The sequence below is a fragment of the Hemiscyllium ocellatum genome, chromosome 29 (genome assembly GCF_020745735.1).
Source record: "Hemiscyllium ocellatum isolate sHemOce1 chromosome 29, sHemOce1.pat.X.cur, whole genome shotgun sequence".
In the NCBI taxonomy this organism is placed as follows: Eukaryota; Metazoa; Chordata; class Chondrichthyes; order Orectolobiformes; family Hemiscylliidae; genus Hemiscyllium; species Hemiscyllium ocellatum.
In genome coordinates this window covers 47,587,616-47,605,771 of record NC_083429.1, presented here as the reverse complement: position 1 = coordinate 47,605,771, position 18,156 = coordinate 47,587,616, and the positions used below count along the sequence as shown (strand labels likewise).

Genomic DNA, 18,156 nt, shown 5'->3' with positions numbered 1-18,156 from the left:
AAGATATTCATTTTTGAAAATAAGAAGGTGAAAGGTCTCCTTTGACCGAGTCACCATTTATTCCACAATCACTGTCATTCCACACAGATTATGTGGTCATTATCACATTGTGGAAGCTTGCTGTGCGCAAGATGGCTGCTGTATTTCTTATGTCCTGTTAGGGAGTATTACGTTTGAAAAGTAATCCAGTATATATGTACTGCTTTGAGATGTCTCGAGGTTGTGAAAGGTACTATGTGAATGCTCATTTTCTCCTTTTCAAATCTTGTGTTCTTATGTTTCAGGGTCTCACCAGATCAGGAACCATCTTCAGCTTGAGGAAGATAGTTAAATGGTTCTAATCAGGTCCCAGAGTGGCTGATTGACTGTCCAGAACAGTTTGTGAACATGGTGCTTTCGCATTCAAACAGTTTCATTCACCATATTTACATGCTTTGTGTTTTCCTAGTTTTCAGGGAACCCTACACCGTAAGGGTGGAGGATCAAAGGTCAATGCGTGGAAGCGTGGCTGTCTTCAAGTGCCTCATTCCTCCTTCGGTGCAGGAGTATGTTAGCGTTGTGTCTTGGGAAAAAGATACAGTCTCAATCATCCCAGGTAGGACCAGAAAATGCAAATCTAAGATGAGGCTCCTTGCATTTCCCTTGTTTTGTGTCTCCTGTCCAAACCTTGTGAAATTGCAATGCAGTATTCGATTGTCTCACTCTGACTGCTTTCCAAAAAGAAATGCAATCCTCAAAATGACTGCTGATAAAATATTTCACTGTTCTTAGCTGTTTATGGGCTTTACCCAGAGACTGTTGCCTTTGTTGAATGTGTCAACTGGTTTTGTCTTGTGAATTGAGCAGATGATCTGTCTTGGTGCACCAGCCTGAGATAGGACTGAGAAACTGCTGGGTTTGCAATCTGCAGCACTAAATGACTGCTGCGTCCATAGTGTGTGTTGTTCTGAACAGAATTTGGAATCCTCACGGTTGGTGGTTGTCAAGTTGTCAATTCCGTAGCTGAACTGAGCTGCTTAATGGTTTGCTTTTGAGGATGTTAAGGTCACGTGCAAAGCTATGTGCAGCAAGGCAAGATACCTACACAAGTACATGACCTTTTACACTGGCAGATTGTTGTAATAAAAGGTCACACAATGTGCATAGCAGCTGATTGAGTGTTAATGTGTAGCAAAGTATGTGGACAGAGGATGAGAGATGATGCTAATTTTTGCTGGTTGGGTTCAGGTCGAACAAATGTGTGTGTAGGCCGGGCCAATGAGGCCCACTTCTCTGATAAACATAGAAATTGTTTATTTCTCCTTGCACTCAGTTTTTAAAGATTGTTATTAATTCATATTTTGCATAGGTTCTGAGGGGTATCATTACCCATGTATTTTGAAATGATGCGAGTTCCTTCATACTGTCTTAACTTCCAGCAGAGGTCTTATAGTGATGTGGTAGTCTGTCAATCCCTGCTTCAGAGCCAGGAGCAGTGGGTTCATATCAGGGCATTGGAAGTGCATTCATAACGCAGTGAAAACAAGTTGAGTATTAACCTGCAAATCCTTCCAACATGTGCCAAAGGCAGGTGGTAAGAAGATTGCTGGTCACCACGTGCTTAACCATCACTAACAATAGCTCCATACGATAACATGCAGGTAAAAGAGCATGTTGCTATAGAAATCTGAATGCATGAGTAAACTACTTTATATACATATGCGTTTGCACAGATGCATATGAACACACGCTCATGCTTGCATATACAGTTGCACATAAGCACACACAAACAAATGCAGGCATATACAAAAATGTATGCATGCATATACAAATATGCACACATGCATACATACAAATGTGAACGCACATATGTACGTATGTACATATATGCACAATCTCATATGCACACCTGCGCATATATACTAATGCATGCACATATACACTCACTCCTTGACACTTTTTCCAAAAATGTTTGTGATTGATGCCAAAGGGCGAGGTGGAAACAAAATCAAACTGCTGAGGAGAACTAAGAGCAGCATGACCCAGGAACATTTGAGTTGGCTTTTTCTCTTTGACGCCGATAGATCAGGAGACAAAGACAACTTTGAAGTCAGAGGTGCAGAAGATTATTGGTCATTTCCGAAAGCATTGTCAAGCTTTAACAGTCAATAATTTAACTGTAATATTGTTGGCCTAAGACCAATATCATGTTGAAACCCTGAAGAAACCTCTGGCTTTTATTTTTTCATCCTTGGTGTACAAAGCTTTGTGAGTATTTGTTCAGAGTCTTCTGCAGCGGTGCTTATTTAAGTGGAAAGCATGGTTTGGCAATGGGAGTTAGTCACTAATTTGTAGTGCACATTGGAAGAATTTTTACATTTGCTTCTGCTAAAACTAGGTCAAATAATGCTGAACAGGCGCAGCATGAGAGAGCTTGTATGAGCTGCTTGTTGATGAGAGTTATTATCAGTATCTGCCTGCCAAACGCATATCCTTCATGATCTGTCTCCTTGCTCTCATTACGTCCTTCAGGGAAGGAAATAAGGCCATATGACCATAAGACATAGGAGCAGAAATTAGGCCATTCAGCCCATCAAGTCAATTCAATCATGGCTGATAAGTTTCTCAGCTGAAAATCTGTTGCTGGAAAAGCGCAGCAGGTCAGGCAGCATCCAAGGAACAGGAAGTTCGACATTTCCTGTTCCTTGGATGCTGCCTGACCTGCTGCGCTTTTCCAGCAACACATTTTCAGCTCTGATACTCCAGCATCTGCAGACCTCACTTTCTCCTCCCTGATAAGTTTCTCAATCCCATTCTCCCTCTTTCTCCCCGTAACCCTTGATCCTCTTGACAATCAAGAACCTACCTATCTATTTCATATGCTTATTGACCTGTGGCAGAGAATTCCATAGATTAGCCACTCTGGCTGAAAACATTTCTCCTTATTTCTGTTCTTGCAAGGTCTTCTCTTAACTCTAAGGCTGTGCCTTCAGGTCCTAGTTTCTCCTACCAATGGAAACATCTTTTCAACATCCAATCTCTCCAGGCCATTCAGTATTCTGTATGTTTCAATTAAATTCCCCCAACCATCCCTCCAAACTCCATCGAATATAGACCCGGAGTCCTTAAGCATTCCCCATATGTTAAGCTTTTCATTCCAGGCAACTGCCAACCTTAGTGGGCGGCACGGTGGCACAGTGGTTAGCACTGCTGCCTCACAGCGCCTGAGACCCAGGTTCAATTCCCGACTCAGGCAACTGACTGTGTGGAGTTTGCACGTTTTCCCTGTGTCTGTGCGGGTTTGCTTCGGTTTCCTCCCACAGTCACAAAGATGTGCGGGTCAGGTGAATTGGCCATGCTAAATTGCCCATAGTGTTAGGTAAGGGGTAAATGTATGGGTGGGTTGTGGGTCGGTGTGGACTTGTTGGGCTGAAGGGCCTGTTTCCACACTGTAAGTAATCTAATCTTACCTGGTGTGGCCTATAATGTGACTGCAGTGGTACATGTGATAGCTGCCTTCTCAACTGGCTTGGTGCACGAGCAAGTCTCTCATTTACATATTGGTAATGTGAGTCGTGCAATAAATTCCAGTGACACCCACATCCCTGGAATGCATAAAAGCAAAGAAATAACATCTTTTGAAGTTGAGTAAGCTCTCAAAAGTAGAAGTAGAAATAGAGGGGATGCTCAACACAAAGGAGTCATTGGGGAGGGTGTGGGTGATGCAAACGTTGGCCGAGGAGGTTGGGTTTTGAGAATGGTCTTAAAGAAAGATGGGAAGGTGACAGCAAAGTTTAGCGAGGCATTCACCAGCACAGGCACGAAACAGCTGAAGTTGTTTTCAGAGGACATTGGAAAGATTGGAATGTACAAGAGGTGAGAGGAAGAGAGAGTTTGGAGGATGGATGTGTGTAGGGTGGGTGGGAGAGAATGGAGGTGACGGTGTTGGTTTTCAAGCTGTGCTCTAGGATGAAATTGGAACACAGGTTGGTCACAAGTTGCCAGTAGAACAATGCATTGAGAAAAACTGCTTGTTCTCTTTGGATACGATTTGACATTGAGATAGAGAACAGGAAGTTTTGAGAGCCAGCAAAATCCTCTAAAATGACTGAGTGAGAGGGGAAATTTGGGGATAGACATAATTGTGGGTGCTGAGATTTGTGCTGAGTAGATTGTTCAATTCAATTAAACAGCAAGACACTGTTGGGAGATGCAGAGAAAGGTAAATGAACAATTTAAATCTATTTGTCTCAAATAATAACAGAGAAATCTTGCTAAAACTGTATAAGGCACTGGTCAGACCACAGATGGAATAATGTGAACAGTTTAGGCTCTTAAGAAAGATAGGCTAGCATTGGAGGCAGTATATAGAAGGTTCATTTAGTTGATCCTGGGTATGCTGGGATTACCTAAGCTGGATGCAGACTAATTGTTTCCCCTTGTTGGTGAGACAAGGACCAGAGGACATCATCTCAGAATGAGGTGTCACTCAGTTACAACAGAGATAAGAAGGAATTTCCTCTCTCAGAGGGTTGTGAATCTGTAGAATTCCTTACCATAGATGGCAGCCAAGGCTGGGACACTCACAATATTAGGCTGAGACCGATAGCTATTAAAGAGTGAGGGAATCAAAGGTTATAGGGAGATGGCAGGAAAGTGGAGTTGAGGATTTTCAAATCAGCCATGATCTCATTGAATCGGGGAACAGACATGATGGGCTTACTTGTGCCCATACATCTTCTTGTCTATTCATGGATTATTCATTTATCCAGTGCTTGTTGGAGTCAGTATCATTGCATTTTCATTCTGTTTTGTGAAATATCCTGTTGCTAATGAAGAGATTGCCTTGGAAAACCCAATGGTTAAAAGTCTGGTGGTTAATTACATCTGAATGGGATCTAACCAGGAATGGGGATAAGTACCTTTTAGGAGCAGATTTTGTTGTTATTTATTTTTATGACATACAAATCTTTTTGGCTTGAGGTACATGAGGACTTGTAGAAATGTGCATACATACAAACTAGAAGCAGCAGGAGGCCATTCAGCCCCTTGAGTCTGCTTTGCCATTCAGTAAGATCATGGCTGCTCTGATTGGAACTGGAAATCTATATTCCCACTTACTCCTGATAACCTCTCATTCCTTTGCTTAACAAAAATCTATCTGCCTCTGCCTTAAAATATTGAAGGACTCTTCTTGGAAAAGTAGTTGGATTAGAATTCCAAAGATTCATGAGCCTTTCAGAGAAGAAAAAACTTGCTTCATTTGTTTAAATGGGCCACCCCTGATTTTTAAATAATAACTTGTAGTTCTAAATTGTCCCACAAGTGGAAACATCCCATCTATCCTGTCAAGACCCATCACAAGTTTATATGATTTAACCAAGTTGCCTCTTATTTTTCTAAACTCCAATGGATACAATTCTCGCTCTTTTAACCTTTCCTCATAAGGCACGCCTCTCTTCTCAGGTTTTAGTCTAGTAAACCTTCTCTGAACTGCTTTTAACGCAGCCTGGATGACTTTATGTTTGCAGAAATTAATTGTCACTTCTTGGTCCGATTGAGATGTTTTCTACAGCATTCCTATCCTTTGGACCCTCAGGCTGCACTTGCCTTTTTCAATCGTTATTCATTCACTTTTATTTTATTCCTGTTTGATATTTAAAGCTAACCGCCTCTTAATATGTCCATCAATTGATTCTACATCCGACCTCTGAAGAGATTTCTGGTGATAGTGGGAAAAGACTTGGAGTTTAAGTTGAGGAGAGAACGTAGGATATATTGTGGGCAGCACGGTGGCACAGCAGTTAGCACTGCTGCCTTACAGCACCAGAGACCTGGGTTCAATTCCTGCCTCAGGCGACTGAGTGTGTGGAGTTTGCACATTCTCCCTGTGTTTCCTCTGGGTGCTCCGGTTTCCTCCCACAATCTAAGGATGTGCGGGTTAGGTGAATTGGCCATGCTAATTTGCCCGTAGTGTTAGGTATAGGGGAATGGTTGGGTGGTGCTTCGGCGGATTGGTGTGGACTTGTTGGGCCGAAGAGCCTGTTTCCACACTGTAAGTAATCTGATCTATCGTAGGGTATATCTAAAGCATTTGGGGCTCATTAAAGTCAATGTTGTACAACAAAAGGTTTAAACGTTATGATTATTATAGGATCTTTTCATATTCATACAGACTTACAACATATACAGTTGATGTGTTAAGTGGCACTTGTTTGGAATGAGTCTCACTTACATTGCTTATAAAAGATTTCACTATCTTGTCTGTACATGCCTTATGCTTTGAAAGCAAACAATACATTTCATTGAGGCTGTGACCTATCTTGTTTCCATCACTTGGTATTATCATTGGCAAAGGGCTTTCCATTGATACTGAGATTGAGTTGTGTGAATAAAGGTTATTTCAGCATTAAGTGGATATAGGTTTCCACGCTTGTCAGCTGGCGGAAATGGAATAATGCAGCAAGGTTTTCTTTCACTGGGGTAATGAGGGAATGTAAAATGCAGGAAATTTAAATAAAGTGCCAGGGGGTTGGAAGAAGTCCACAGGGCAGGAGGATTCCACATGGCCGCTGACTGAGGGCGAGATAAACGCATTGAAGCAAAATGAGCCCAAACGCATCGACAGCCAATCTGTTTTCTCCCTAATTTCCTCCTGTTGCAGAAAGTAAAGGCTGTGGATGCTGGAAATCTGAACTGAAAATATAATACTGGAAATGCTCAGCAGGTCTGGCAGTATCAGCAGCGAGGGAGAGACAGAGAGACCGAGAACGTGAATTACTGTTTAAGGTAAATGACAGTCCGTCAGAACTGGGAAAGGTTCAAGAGATCTAACAGATTTTAAGCAAGGGAAAGGGCAAGGTGAATAAAACATAGGAGAAAGGTTTGTGATGCTGTGAATGGCACTGATAGTCTCATACACCCAGTGGTTAGGTTGGGATTGGTTAGCTCAGTTGGTTTATAATTCAGAGTGATGCCAACAGCATGGGTTCAATTCCCCCACTGACTGAGGTTACCATTGAAGGACTGTCCATCTTGCCTGAGATTTGCTCTTGTCTTGCTTCATGTGCTAAGGGAACTAACATATTTGACACTGCCCTCTCCAATCTACCAGTAGTAGATGCAACTGATCTTGGCAGTATTGGTCAGAGTGACCATTGCACAATCCTATGGAGATCAGCGATCTCTCCATCACATCACGTGGAATCACCACTATGCTAAGCGGGATGGATTTCAAACATCCAGCAACTCAAGAATGAGCATCCATACGGCACGATGGAGCACCAGAGGCAACAAAACTGTATTCAACCACAGTCCGTGTGAACTCAAGGCCTGACATATCACAAATTAATCAATAAAAGTAAAAGTCACATAGAAAGGGGAAGGCAAGTACTGAATGCCAGTCCTGTTTTTAAGAAAAAACAATTCCTTTCAGTGTATACGCAGCAATGCTGGTGACAAGAAGAACGTGTCAATGGCTTGGAGCATTACTGTGTTCCTGACTGAAAGAGGAAATATCACAGTAGGACCTGATACTGGGTGAAAGGTTAATTTTAGTTCTCTGCTATAAATACAGCTCCAGTCACACACCTGGGATTTTAGATTCTGTCTCCTCACAAAATTACATTTGACTGGCTAGACAGTATCCTTTGAGCACATTAACGCCAGCTTGTCATGACTCCGACATCACTGAATCCAGGAAAAATACTGGGCTGAAGAGTCCATTCGGCCCTTCAGGAGCTGGGGTGGATCTTGCAAACAGCTGTCCAGTCAATCAGCCTCCCCTTCTGTGTAGCAGTACAAACTGTCGTTCCTTTGCGTATTTAACCAAATTCCATTCCAAATGTTGCAACTAGAGCTGCTACCTCTGCTATTGGACAGGGTGTCTCATATCAAGACCCCATGGTGCCCAGCTGGGTTTTTCATTAAGATACCACTGATTCCTCTGCCCATTATCTTAGATCTGTCCACTTTCAGTATTGTTTCCCATGGCACTGGGAACAGTTTCACATTGGCTTCAGCAATTGGTCCTTGGGAGAAGGATCAGAATCTTGGACAAATTAGTCCAGCTGGACAATATCTTTGCCTCTTTGGCCTAGTCTGGCCCAGCATGGTGGGCAGGCTGTGTGGGTGAGGGAGCCCATTGGAATGCCCGAGGTTCTGGGTAGCCATCACATTGACTGGGGGGAGGTGGGCACTGTCGACACAGGATGTGGATAACCGGATAATCTTGTGAGGGATAGGGGTGTGTTGCTATAAGATGGAGGCAACCTCGACAAATGTAAAACAGGTTTGACTTAAATTGCAGAGGAAAAGGCCTCCCATGGAATGACCTGCATAGAACCCTCTTGGAGATGGGGTCCAGACCTTTGTCAGAGATCTCACTGTCTCCCTGGCCTGCTGCTCAGTGTTGGCCAACTACCATCCTCTAGAGTCTGGCCTTGGGAGTGGAGCTGGCAATAAAATCCTGGCAATGCCACAAACTGGCATGGGCTGGTTACTATCGCATGTCATTGGCTGCAGTGCCACACCTCTATAAAATTGCTTCATGATAGGAGAGAAACCAGGCCACCAATCCTGGCCCACTACTTTTCGTCATTTATATAAATGATTTGATGTGAGTATAAGAGGTATACTTAGTAAATTTGCAGATGACACCAAAATTGGAGGTGCAGTGGATAGCAAAGAAGATTACCTCAGATTACATCGAGATCTTGACCAGATGGGCCAATGGGCTGAGAAGTGACAGATGGAGTTTAATTTAGATAAATGTGAGGTGCTGTATTTTGGGAAAGCAAATCTTAGCAGGACTTATACACTTTATGGTAAGGTCCAAGGGAATGTTGCTGAACACAGAGACCTTGGAGTGCAGGTTCATAGCTCCTTAAAAGTGGAGTCGCAGGTAGATAGGATAGTGAAGGTGGTGCTTGGTATGCTTTCCTTAATTGATCACAGCACTGAGTATAGGAGTTGGGAGGTCATGTTGCAACGTAAGGACATTAGTTCGACCACTTTTGGAATACTGTGTGCAATTCTGATCTCCCTGCTACAGGAAGGATGTTGTGAAACTTGAAAGGGTTCAGAAGAGATTTACCAGGATGTTGCCAGGGTTGGAGGATTTGAGCTACAGGAAGAGGTTGAACAGACTGGGGTTGTTTTCCCTGGAGAATCAGAGGCTGAGGAGTGACCTTATAGAGATTTATAAAATCATGAGGGGCATGGATTGGATAAATAGACAAAGTCTCTTTCCTAGGGTGGTGGAGTTGAGAACTAGAGGGCATAGGTTTAGTGTGAGAGGGGAAAGATAAAAGAGACCAGAGGGGAAACGTTTTCACACAGAGTGTGGTGCGTATGTGGAATGAGCTGCCAAAGGGAGTGGTGGAGGCTGGTACAATTGCAACAATTAAAAGGCATTTGGATGGGTATATGAATAGGAAGGGTTTGGAAGGATATTGGCCAGGTGCTGGCAGGTGGGACTAGATTGGGTTGGGATATCTGGTTGGTATGGACGAGTCGGACCAAGGGGTCTGTTTCCATGCTCGATTTCTATGACTCAGAATATATTTTGCTACAGGTTTCTCCCACAGGAGAGGGAGATTGTCCCCTCGACATTCAAACTCTCTTGAGCGAAGATACGGGGAGGAACATTACAACATTCTGTAATCACAACAATGATCTGTGTACTTATGAATCTGCAGTTCGAGTTAAGACAGGATGATTAATGATAAAGATCAAAGGTGAAGTCTATCAGTTGTAGCCTATTCTTAGCTTGGCAAGACAGTAGGCATGTGTGTCCATTATTGTTTAATTAATTACCTGTGAACTTGGAAGAAAGGTGCCTCTGAGTCCCCAGAATGCAATCATTAATGAAAGGCATGTTACGACTTGTAATGTTGACACTGAGACCTTGGGAGCATGCAATTCTGTTTCTTTTGACTCTTTCTTTAACCCATGGCATCCTGCAGCACTATGTGCATTATTTTTTGGTATCCTTTCTTTCACAATTTCAAAATTAAGTGCCAAATGCCTTTTGCAGCTTCTTTTCCAAGCATGCTTTATTGAAGGGGAGGCAAATTGTTTCGTGATAATGTTATTAGACTAGTAATCCAGAGGCCATCAGTTATCACTTCCTGAAAAAGGGAAATTTGCAACACCTGGGGGGAGCAACGAAGGGGTTTGACACTCAGTGAATTGCTCTCTCTGAGAGTCAGCATAGACATGGCAGGCCAAATGGCCTCCTTCTGTGCAGAATCGGTTTTCTCGAGTCTGTGAAAAGAGTCAGTTCATAAAAGATTTCTCCTTGTAACTTTTTTTTACCTTTTGCAACCAGAGTTCACTTGGTCTTCTCCAAAACAATGGAGTTTTAAATTAACTTGGGGAGATGTGGACATCGCTGGCTGGCGGCTGCCCCTAGGTGCTCTTGAGCAGGTGATGTTGAGCTGTCTACATGAGTTGCTGCAGTCCATGTGCTGTAGGTAGATCCACAATGACTTTAGGGAAGGAGTTCTAGATGTCATGGCATCTTTCAGTTGGCCTGAAAGAATTAACTCGGCGACTTTTGTACAGTCTCCACCCAATAAGAGATAAATGACTGGAAGGAGACAATCAATTCTAGTTGCCTGTTGTAGCTGTTCTTGTTTGTTAATCTTATCTCTACTGTTAACAGCCATGTAACATCGGTTAGTCCGGTATCTCTTAGGTGATTCCAATGTCTCTTACTAAGTGCGGTATAATTAACCTGTCTTGAGCTATTCTGACCTGTCAGCTTACTATTATGTAATAAACTACTTAGAGTGATAGAGTCACAGAAATGTATAGTACAGAAACAGACCCTTTGGTCCATCTTATCCATGCCGAATAGATATCCTAACCTAATCTAGTCTCATTTAATATCATAAGACATAGGAGTGGAAATAAGGCCAATCAACCATTTAATCATAGCTGATGGGCATTTCAAATCCACTTTCCCGCACTCTTTCCCATATCCCTTAATTTTTTGCGAGATCCAGGATTTATCAATCTCTGCACAGTTTAAGAAATGGTACCTTTGACATTGTTGCAGTCTCTCAACATTGGTACTGCATTGGTGCGTCAGTCTCAGAGTTTACGCTTCATCTCTGTCAGAGGCTGTTACAACAGGATACCAAAACTTTGGTCAAACAAATAACATTTAACGAGCATCTTTTTTTAAAATTAATTCTCGGGACGAGGATGTTGCTGGCTAGGCCAGTATTTATTGTCCATCCCAGAGGGCAGTTAAGAGTCAACCACATTGCTGTGGGTCTGGAGTCACATGTTGTCCAGAACAGGTAAGGAGGGCATTAGTGAACCAGGTGTGTTTTCCAACAATTGACAATGGATTCATGGTCATCATTAGAATCTTAATTCCAGATTTTTATTAAATTCAAATTCCACCATCTGCCAAGATGGGATTCAAGCCTGTGTCCCCAGAACGTTATCTGTGTTTGTGGAATAACAGTCCAACAATAATACCCCTAGGACATCACCTTGAAGGGGGAGAGATAGAGGCTTTTAAAGGTTTAGGACAAGGATTCTAGAGGGCCTAAGAAACTCCAGTATGAGTTCTCTCTCTGATAACAAGTGTTGAATTTGAGATGTCCCTTTATTATTATTGTAGATCATACACATTTGTCAAGCTTTTCTCATTTGAAAAGAGGATCCTTCAAATTTTGGTTGAAATATTTAACTTAAATTGATGTCACTGACTCTCAAAAAATAAACACAGCTTCACATTTAACTGGGCTTGTGACCTCTTCTTTTCATTTCATCCCATTCTCCTGATGTTGACAGCTCTGATACAAACTGTCTGGGAGATGTGTCAAAAGGAGCGAGAATGATGGAATGTGAGCAATGAGAATCCAAAGCAGATTAAACCTTGGGTCATAGTGGGGCACTCCCTCTTATAGATTCCCAAACAAAACAATCTTCTCTTTAACTCTGTTATTTTGTCTGTGTTATTAATGTTAAGCTATGTAAACAAAAGAGCAAGGTGAACGGGGAAGTGTTTTACGAAGTTTTAAATAATCTAATGATATGATCCAAGCAACTTTGAATTAAGGATAGGCTTTATCAATAGGAATCTGGGGTCTGCTAACCCAATCACCATCTCATTTGGAGAACTGAATGGGACATCAAGAGATGGGCTATTCACAAGCTGAGCAATAGTTTCTCCAACCACCTTCACGAACAATGCACCAGAATAACATTTATTTTCTGTTTTCCTTGACATATTTACCAGATTAAATTTAACGTTTAATTTGTAAAACACGAGCAGGCTGCCCAGATGCATTTCACTTGTGTCAATTTTTTCAAGGTATGCAACCTTTCAAAAATCTGGAAGATCCTGGCATAATGTACAATTGTTAACGGGCCACCTGTGGCATTGATCTCAATATGCCCGAAAATGTGGTGGAAGTTTTGGAGACCTTTGAACTGAGGACCGAGGGATTCTGATTGGCCTAGCCAGTGATGCCCTCATCCCATGATTGAATAAAAGACAATTTTGCAAGAATCAGTCAAAAAAGGAGTAGGAACGTTTTCATTGTTGCATGTTCGATTTGTATCTTGCCTTTAAGGATGCCATCTGCTGTATGTATACAATCTTGTGACTCTGCCTGCCTGTTAGTCAGTAATGGAGTTACAAACTCCATACACAGGAATCATTTGGTTGTTATTGTGCCTGCTTTATAACTTATAATCTGTTTCGCTGTTTTAAATTAACTAACCCATGGACTGAACACTCCCTGATGACCAATTGATTATTGGATCATTACCATCAATGTGACATTATGGCACATTAACATTGTAATGTACTGTGTATGAGATGCTGAGACATCCGAATGAGGTAGGGGAATGGCAGTGACTGTGTTGTTCTACGAAGAGCCGGCATTGACTCTTTGGGGGCGTGCCTCCTTTCTGTTTCATTACGGTTCAATGCCTATACCGAGGAACCTCGATTATCTGAAAGAGATGGGCAGGCACTATTTTGTTCAGATAATTGATTATTCAAACAATCAATTTTACCTAAACAAGGGAAGTCATGCTTATCTAACACTGGGCTCGACCAGAGAATTTGTTCAAATCGATAATTTTAACGTATTGAGCGCAAGAGGACACAGATTTCAGATGATGAACAAAATAAAACAATGATAACATGGGAAAACTTTTTTAAAAATGCAGCAGTAGTTAGCATTTGGCAAGGAGTGGTGGAGACAGGATTAGACAAGGCCTAGAAAAGCTTCCAAGATCGCAAGAGCATTTGTCATTTTCTGGGAACTCAGTCTCGTGACAGAAAGACAGGAGCCTTGAGCACATGTTTACATTCTTGGCCATTTTTTCATGAATGGCCCATTAAAGTGATGGGAATACAGTACTGTAAAACACTTGGTTTTGCAAAGAGCTGTGTAACAACCTTTACCTAAAAGATATCCAGTCGCTGATGCTTGAGCCGTTTGAGTTTCTTTGTTTTTGCCAGCGTTTTCACATGTCCTTCAGTACAGGTAATCCCAATATATTCACCTCTTTGACTTAATGTCTTTGTGGGACCTTGAGATCTTCTTTGAATCATCCAAAATTCGGATAATCGACATTCGGATAATTGAAGTTCCTCTGTATATCCAGCCATCAAACACATTTCAGAAAAATTGTTGACGTTCATGTGTTCAATCGTATAGAGCCCATTGTAACATCATCCCATAAATACCTGGCCTAAGTGATTGCATTGAGGAATTAATAAGCTTTTATTTATTAAATAAGACAGATTCATTAAAATTGTACTTGTGAGTTTTTTAAAAATTAAGTTTTTAAGCACCAAGTTTTGACACTAAGGAAGAGAGAATTAACTCTTGCATTAGAGGACTGATGAGTTGGTTAAGGTTCCCAGACCATCAATGTAATGCACTGTTGAGTGATTTACAGAGTGAACCCTGGAAAAGGGCTTTCTTTTATACCTGCTCTGTTATTCAGTTCGACTGAGTTTGATCTGTACCACAACTGCCTGCCATTTATCCATATTCCTTAATACCCTTACCCACAATGCTATCAATGAGGGAGTTTGGGGATTTCTACCCAGCCACATTGAAAGAAAAGTGATGTATTTTGAAATAAGGATGGTGAGTGGCTTGGAGGTGGCGATGTCCCAATATATCTGCTGCCCTCATCCTTCTAGACAGTAGTGGCTATGGGTTTGGATGATGATTTTTCTGGAACCTTGGCAAACTTCTGCAATGCATCTTGCAAATGGCTCACACCACTGCACGGTGGCACAGTGGTTAGCATTGCTGCCTCACAGCACCTGAGACCCGGGTTCAATTCCCGACTCAGGTGACTGACTGTGTGGAGTTTGCACGTTCTCCCCGTGTCTGCGTGGGTTTCCTCCGGGTGCTCCGGTTTCCTCCCACAGTCCAAAGATGTGCGGGTCAGGTGAATTGGCCATGCTAAATTGCCCGTAGTGTTAGGTAAGGGGTAAATGTAGGGGTATGGGTGGGTTTCGCTTCGGCGGGTCGGTGTGGACTTGTTGGGCCGAAGGGCCTGTTTCCACACTGTAAGTCTAATCTAAGTCTAATCTATTGAGCATAGAGGGTGGAGGAAGTGAATGTTTGTGGATGAAGTGCTGGTTAAGCGGGTTGCTTTGTCCTGGATGGTGTCAAGCTTCTTGAATTTTGTTGCAGCTGCATGCATCCAGGCAGGTATGTAATGTGTAATTTGTCTGGTTAGCACGCAAAACAATACTTTTCAATATATCTCGTTACACATGACAATATTAAATCACTTCTGAGGCCCAAAGTAATTGTTAAGTATTTCTCGTTTCCATGTTTGAATTTAGTGTCCAAATACAATTGTGGAAAATGTAGATAAATAATAGAGAAGTGGACTAGAACACGTAGCAGGGTGTGCGATTAGGGTGATGTTAGGTAACAGCATCTTCAACAATGTTTTGTGGCTTATAATTACTTTTCTTTGAGCAAACTTTCTTTAAATATAACAGTTCAAGGGGCAGCTTACAACCTCCTTCTCAAGGGGCAGGTAAGGAGGGGCAATGAATGCTGGCCACGCCAATGACACTCACATCCCTAAGTGAATGGGTAAATAAGTATTTCATTGGCTGCACAGCATTTTGAAGATATGAAATGTGTAAGTTCTTTCTGTTAATTGGCAACATATAGAATTGACTTTGTATCAACCTGTTCAAGCTACACAATGTGTTTGGTTATGTAAGTGAAAAATCACCACTGTACTATATCATTAGAGAGAGATGACTGATCGTCACTTTAACCTTGAGGGTCACCATGATTCAGGAAAAGGGCGGGTTGAGAAGGCAGACACTTCATGGTGAACTCAGCCAACGTGGAAACTGAACCAATTCCTGTTGGTGTTTGGCTGCATTACAAAGCTCCTGTCCAGCCAACTGAGCTAACTGGATGCATTTCTGATTACCCAGTTCATAGGATATTATTGAGCAAAATCTAGAAGTGAACATTGATGATGATAGCCTTAAATTATGAGGAGCAGTCCAGGCTAATTTTCATTGGAACAAGACATCAAACCAATTTTAATTTCAAGATTACAAGGGGAATTGGCACAGTTAATGCAGGTGAGTTGTCATCAAGGCCGGAGGTTTTGTGAAGAAGAGAGATAAAAGAAAATTAGCAATTTGAAGATAAGTCAAATGTAACCTTTTCACCCAGAGGGGATATGAAAGACATTGCTGGGGAAGATTATTGAAACAGAGAGGATCAATGGATTCAGGAGCTAATTAGATCCATTCCAGAGAGAGCAGGGATTGAGGGATATGCTAAGAAAGCTGGTAAGTAGTATGAATCCAATAAAGGTGCTTGTTAAGCCTTGTGCCCTTTCTCTTGTTTTTAAAATGTTTTATATCATGTTGTAGTTCAAATGTCGCTTCCCTTTAAACAACTTTCTGCAACGGTTTTATTCCTGTGAAGGGTAAAGGAAGGACCTTTTGAGGGTATTCAGTCAGCATTGATTCTCCTTATTGTTCTGAATCACAGAATATTTCTTGGAGATGTGCGTTAGCTAACAGAGAGCCTCCGGTAACAGGGAGCAGAAGTTCAGCCATATCTGCTCAATATTCTTTCACCCAGTTACTTAGAATTTACATTCGGCCCAAATAGTTTACGTTGCTGTTAATGCTCCTCCTACTGCTTGCTTGTGGGGCATCCTTGCACCAATCTTTCTTTTCATTGCTGAGTCTAAGGGCCTACCCAATTAGCAACAGTAGAAGGCAAACCACTCTTGAGTCTTAATGAGAAGAGGAATTTGTCTTACGTAGGCAGAGATGACACGTGTCTCCAAAGGGATCCTGAACTAGACAGCTTCAGCTCCACCCCAGACTGTATGATATCATCACCTTGGGTGGAGCCTAATGCAATCTCCAATATTAACCCTCTCACTCCTCCCATTCTTGTTTTTCTCACCTTATTAGCTTAAACCTCTATACCTCTCTTCTACATGGATTGGTCTCGTTTCTCCTCAAATATGTCAATGCTATTCACTTCAACAACTCGTTGTGCTCCTGAGTACTGCCTGCTAACCATGCTTCAGCTATATTGCATCTGCTGGTGGTTATCTTGTATGCACATGGCTCCTAGTTTTGCTTTAGATGGTCAAACATCCAAAGACAGCTTACCAACTAATTCCCACTCTGTGTGTGACTCTCCCCAACATAGAAGGAGGTTAAAATAATAGCCATTTATTTTCCAGCAGGGAGCAGGAGTACACTCAAGCACAAGACCTGGTTTGTATTGAATGTTATTATGTTTCTGATTATCTAAGTATGCTGGATTGACAAGAGGTTGGAGTTTTTATGACTTGAACTCAGAAGTTGGATTTGACCTGTAACACTTCATTTCTTGGCATTTTGTTTCTTCTCTGTTTGTGAAGATTGACCAGAGTCCATTCATCCTTTCACCCCCTACTTTAGTCCTTAGTTTCCCTTCCTTTAAATTATGAGGATGAGCAGCTGTACGTTTTTCTCCAAAGCACTGTTGAGTTTTTTTATTTACTTAACTGAACAGGAGGTGGTTTGTGTGACATGTAGACTCCGGTCTCATGAAATCTCCAATATTAACCCTCTCAGAGCCATTGCATTATACAACATCCCCCATTCTTCATCTTCCCAACTTAATCCTGTCTTCCATATGAATTGCCAGCTTAGACTGTGCTGTAAATTAAATGGAACTCCTCCATTAATTTGGCCAGTGCTTTCAAATGCAGTGCTTTCCCCCACCCCCACCACACCCCTCACCCCCAACCCTGTATCTCTCCCATTGTGAATGCCATGGGCCACATTTGATGCAATTCTCCTACCCCATCCCACGCCTCCCCAACATCAGCTTTCCAGCTAGACCCTAGGACTGTATGGACCCCCAAGTAGCACCTCTGCTGATATCAGCTAACTTGGCATGAACCAGGAAATCAAAGCTTGGGTTTCATGATTTCAATGCCACACCACATTGAGTAGTTGCTCTCTGGGCCACTGAGAGAAGGAGACAGTACTGCTGTTTGAAGAATGAAATTGTTGGCTATTAACAAATTGTTGACCACAGCAAATTGCCTTTCCCATTTGATAAAAGCTCCTTGGGAAAAGTAATAATTTTAATTTTGTGTGCAATAAACCTAGATTGCAGTTCAGCATGATTGCTTTGAATTAGCGGAGATTGCAAACTGGCCAACATTTGGAGGATTCTCCACAGGATCAGTTCAGCCGAATCCATGAAGCAAGCACAAAATTTGTGAGCAAACAAGTGAAGGTTCAGTGAGATTTGGTTTCGGAACAACTTCCGATTTGAGTTTAAATTATTTTTTTCTGGTGTAGCAAATCCCGTACTCCGTGATTGAGATGTAAATGTCAAAGCTTCGAATTGACTGGTGGGGATATTAATGTTCAAATGTTCAACGTGTTGAGAAATGGATAGGTGCAGGCAATTCAGCCCTCAAGCCTGTTGCATGATTGCATTAGCTCCTGGCTAAGTTCCTTAAACCATCACCAGCTGTAAAACTCATTGCAGTGATGCTTCTTCCTCATGGCCATGTCAGAACAATCCTTTGAAACTGTAGGATGCATCTCTTTTGAGTAGGAACACTTCCCCTCCTGCATCCAGCTATGGTAACTATCAAAGGAAAAACACCTTTCTT

The 18,156-nt window shown here is 42.0% G+C and overlaps 1 protein-coding gene across 2 annotated transcripts in view; it reads left to right on the top strand.

Moving 5' to 3' along the window:
• The first annotated feature begins 477 nt into the window (after positions 1-477).
• dscaml1 (Down syndrome cell adhesion molecule like 1) overlaps positions 478-18,156 on the top strand; it is a 537,532-nt gene continuing 519,853 nt past the window's right edge. For both annotated transcript variants that reach the window (XM_060846680.1, XM_060846681.1), the window contains exon 1: positions 478-595. In XM_060846680.1, the coding sequence (XP_060702663.1) occupies positions 493-595 (103 nt within the window). In that variant the 5' untranslated portion in view covers positions 478-492. The remainder of the gene's footprint in view (positions 596-18,156) is intronic.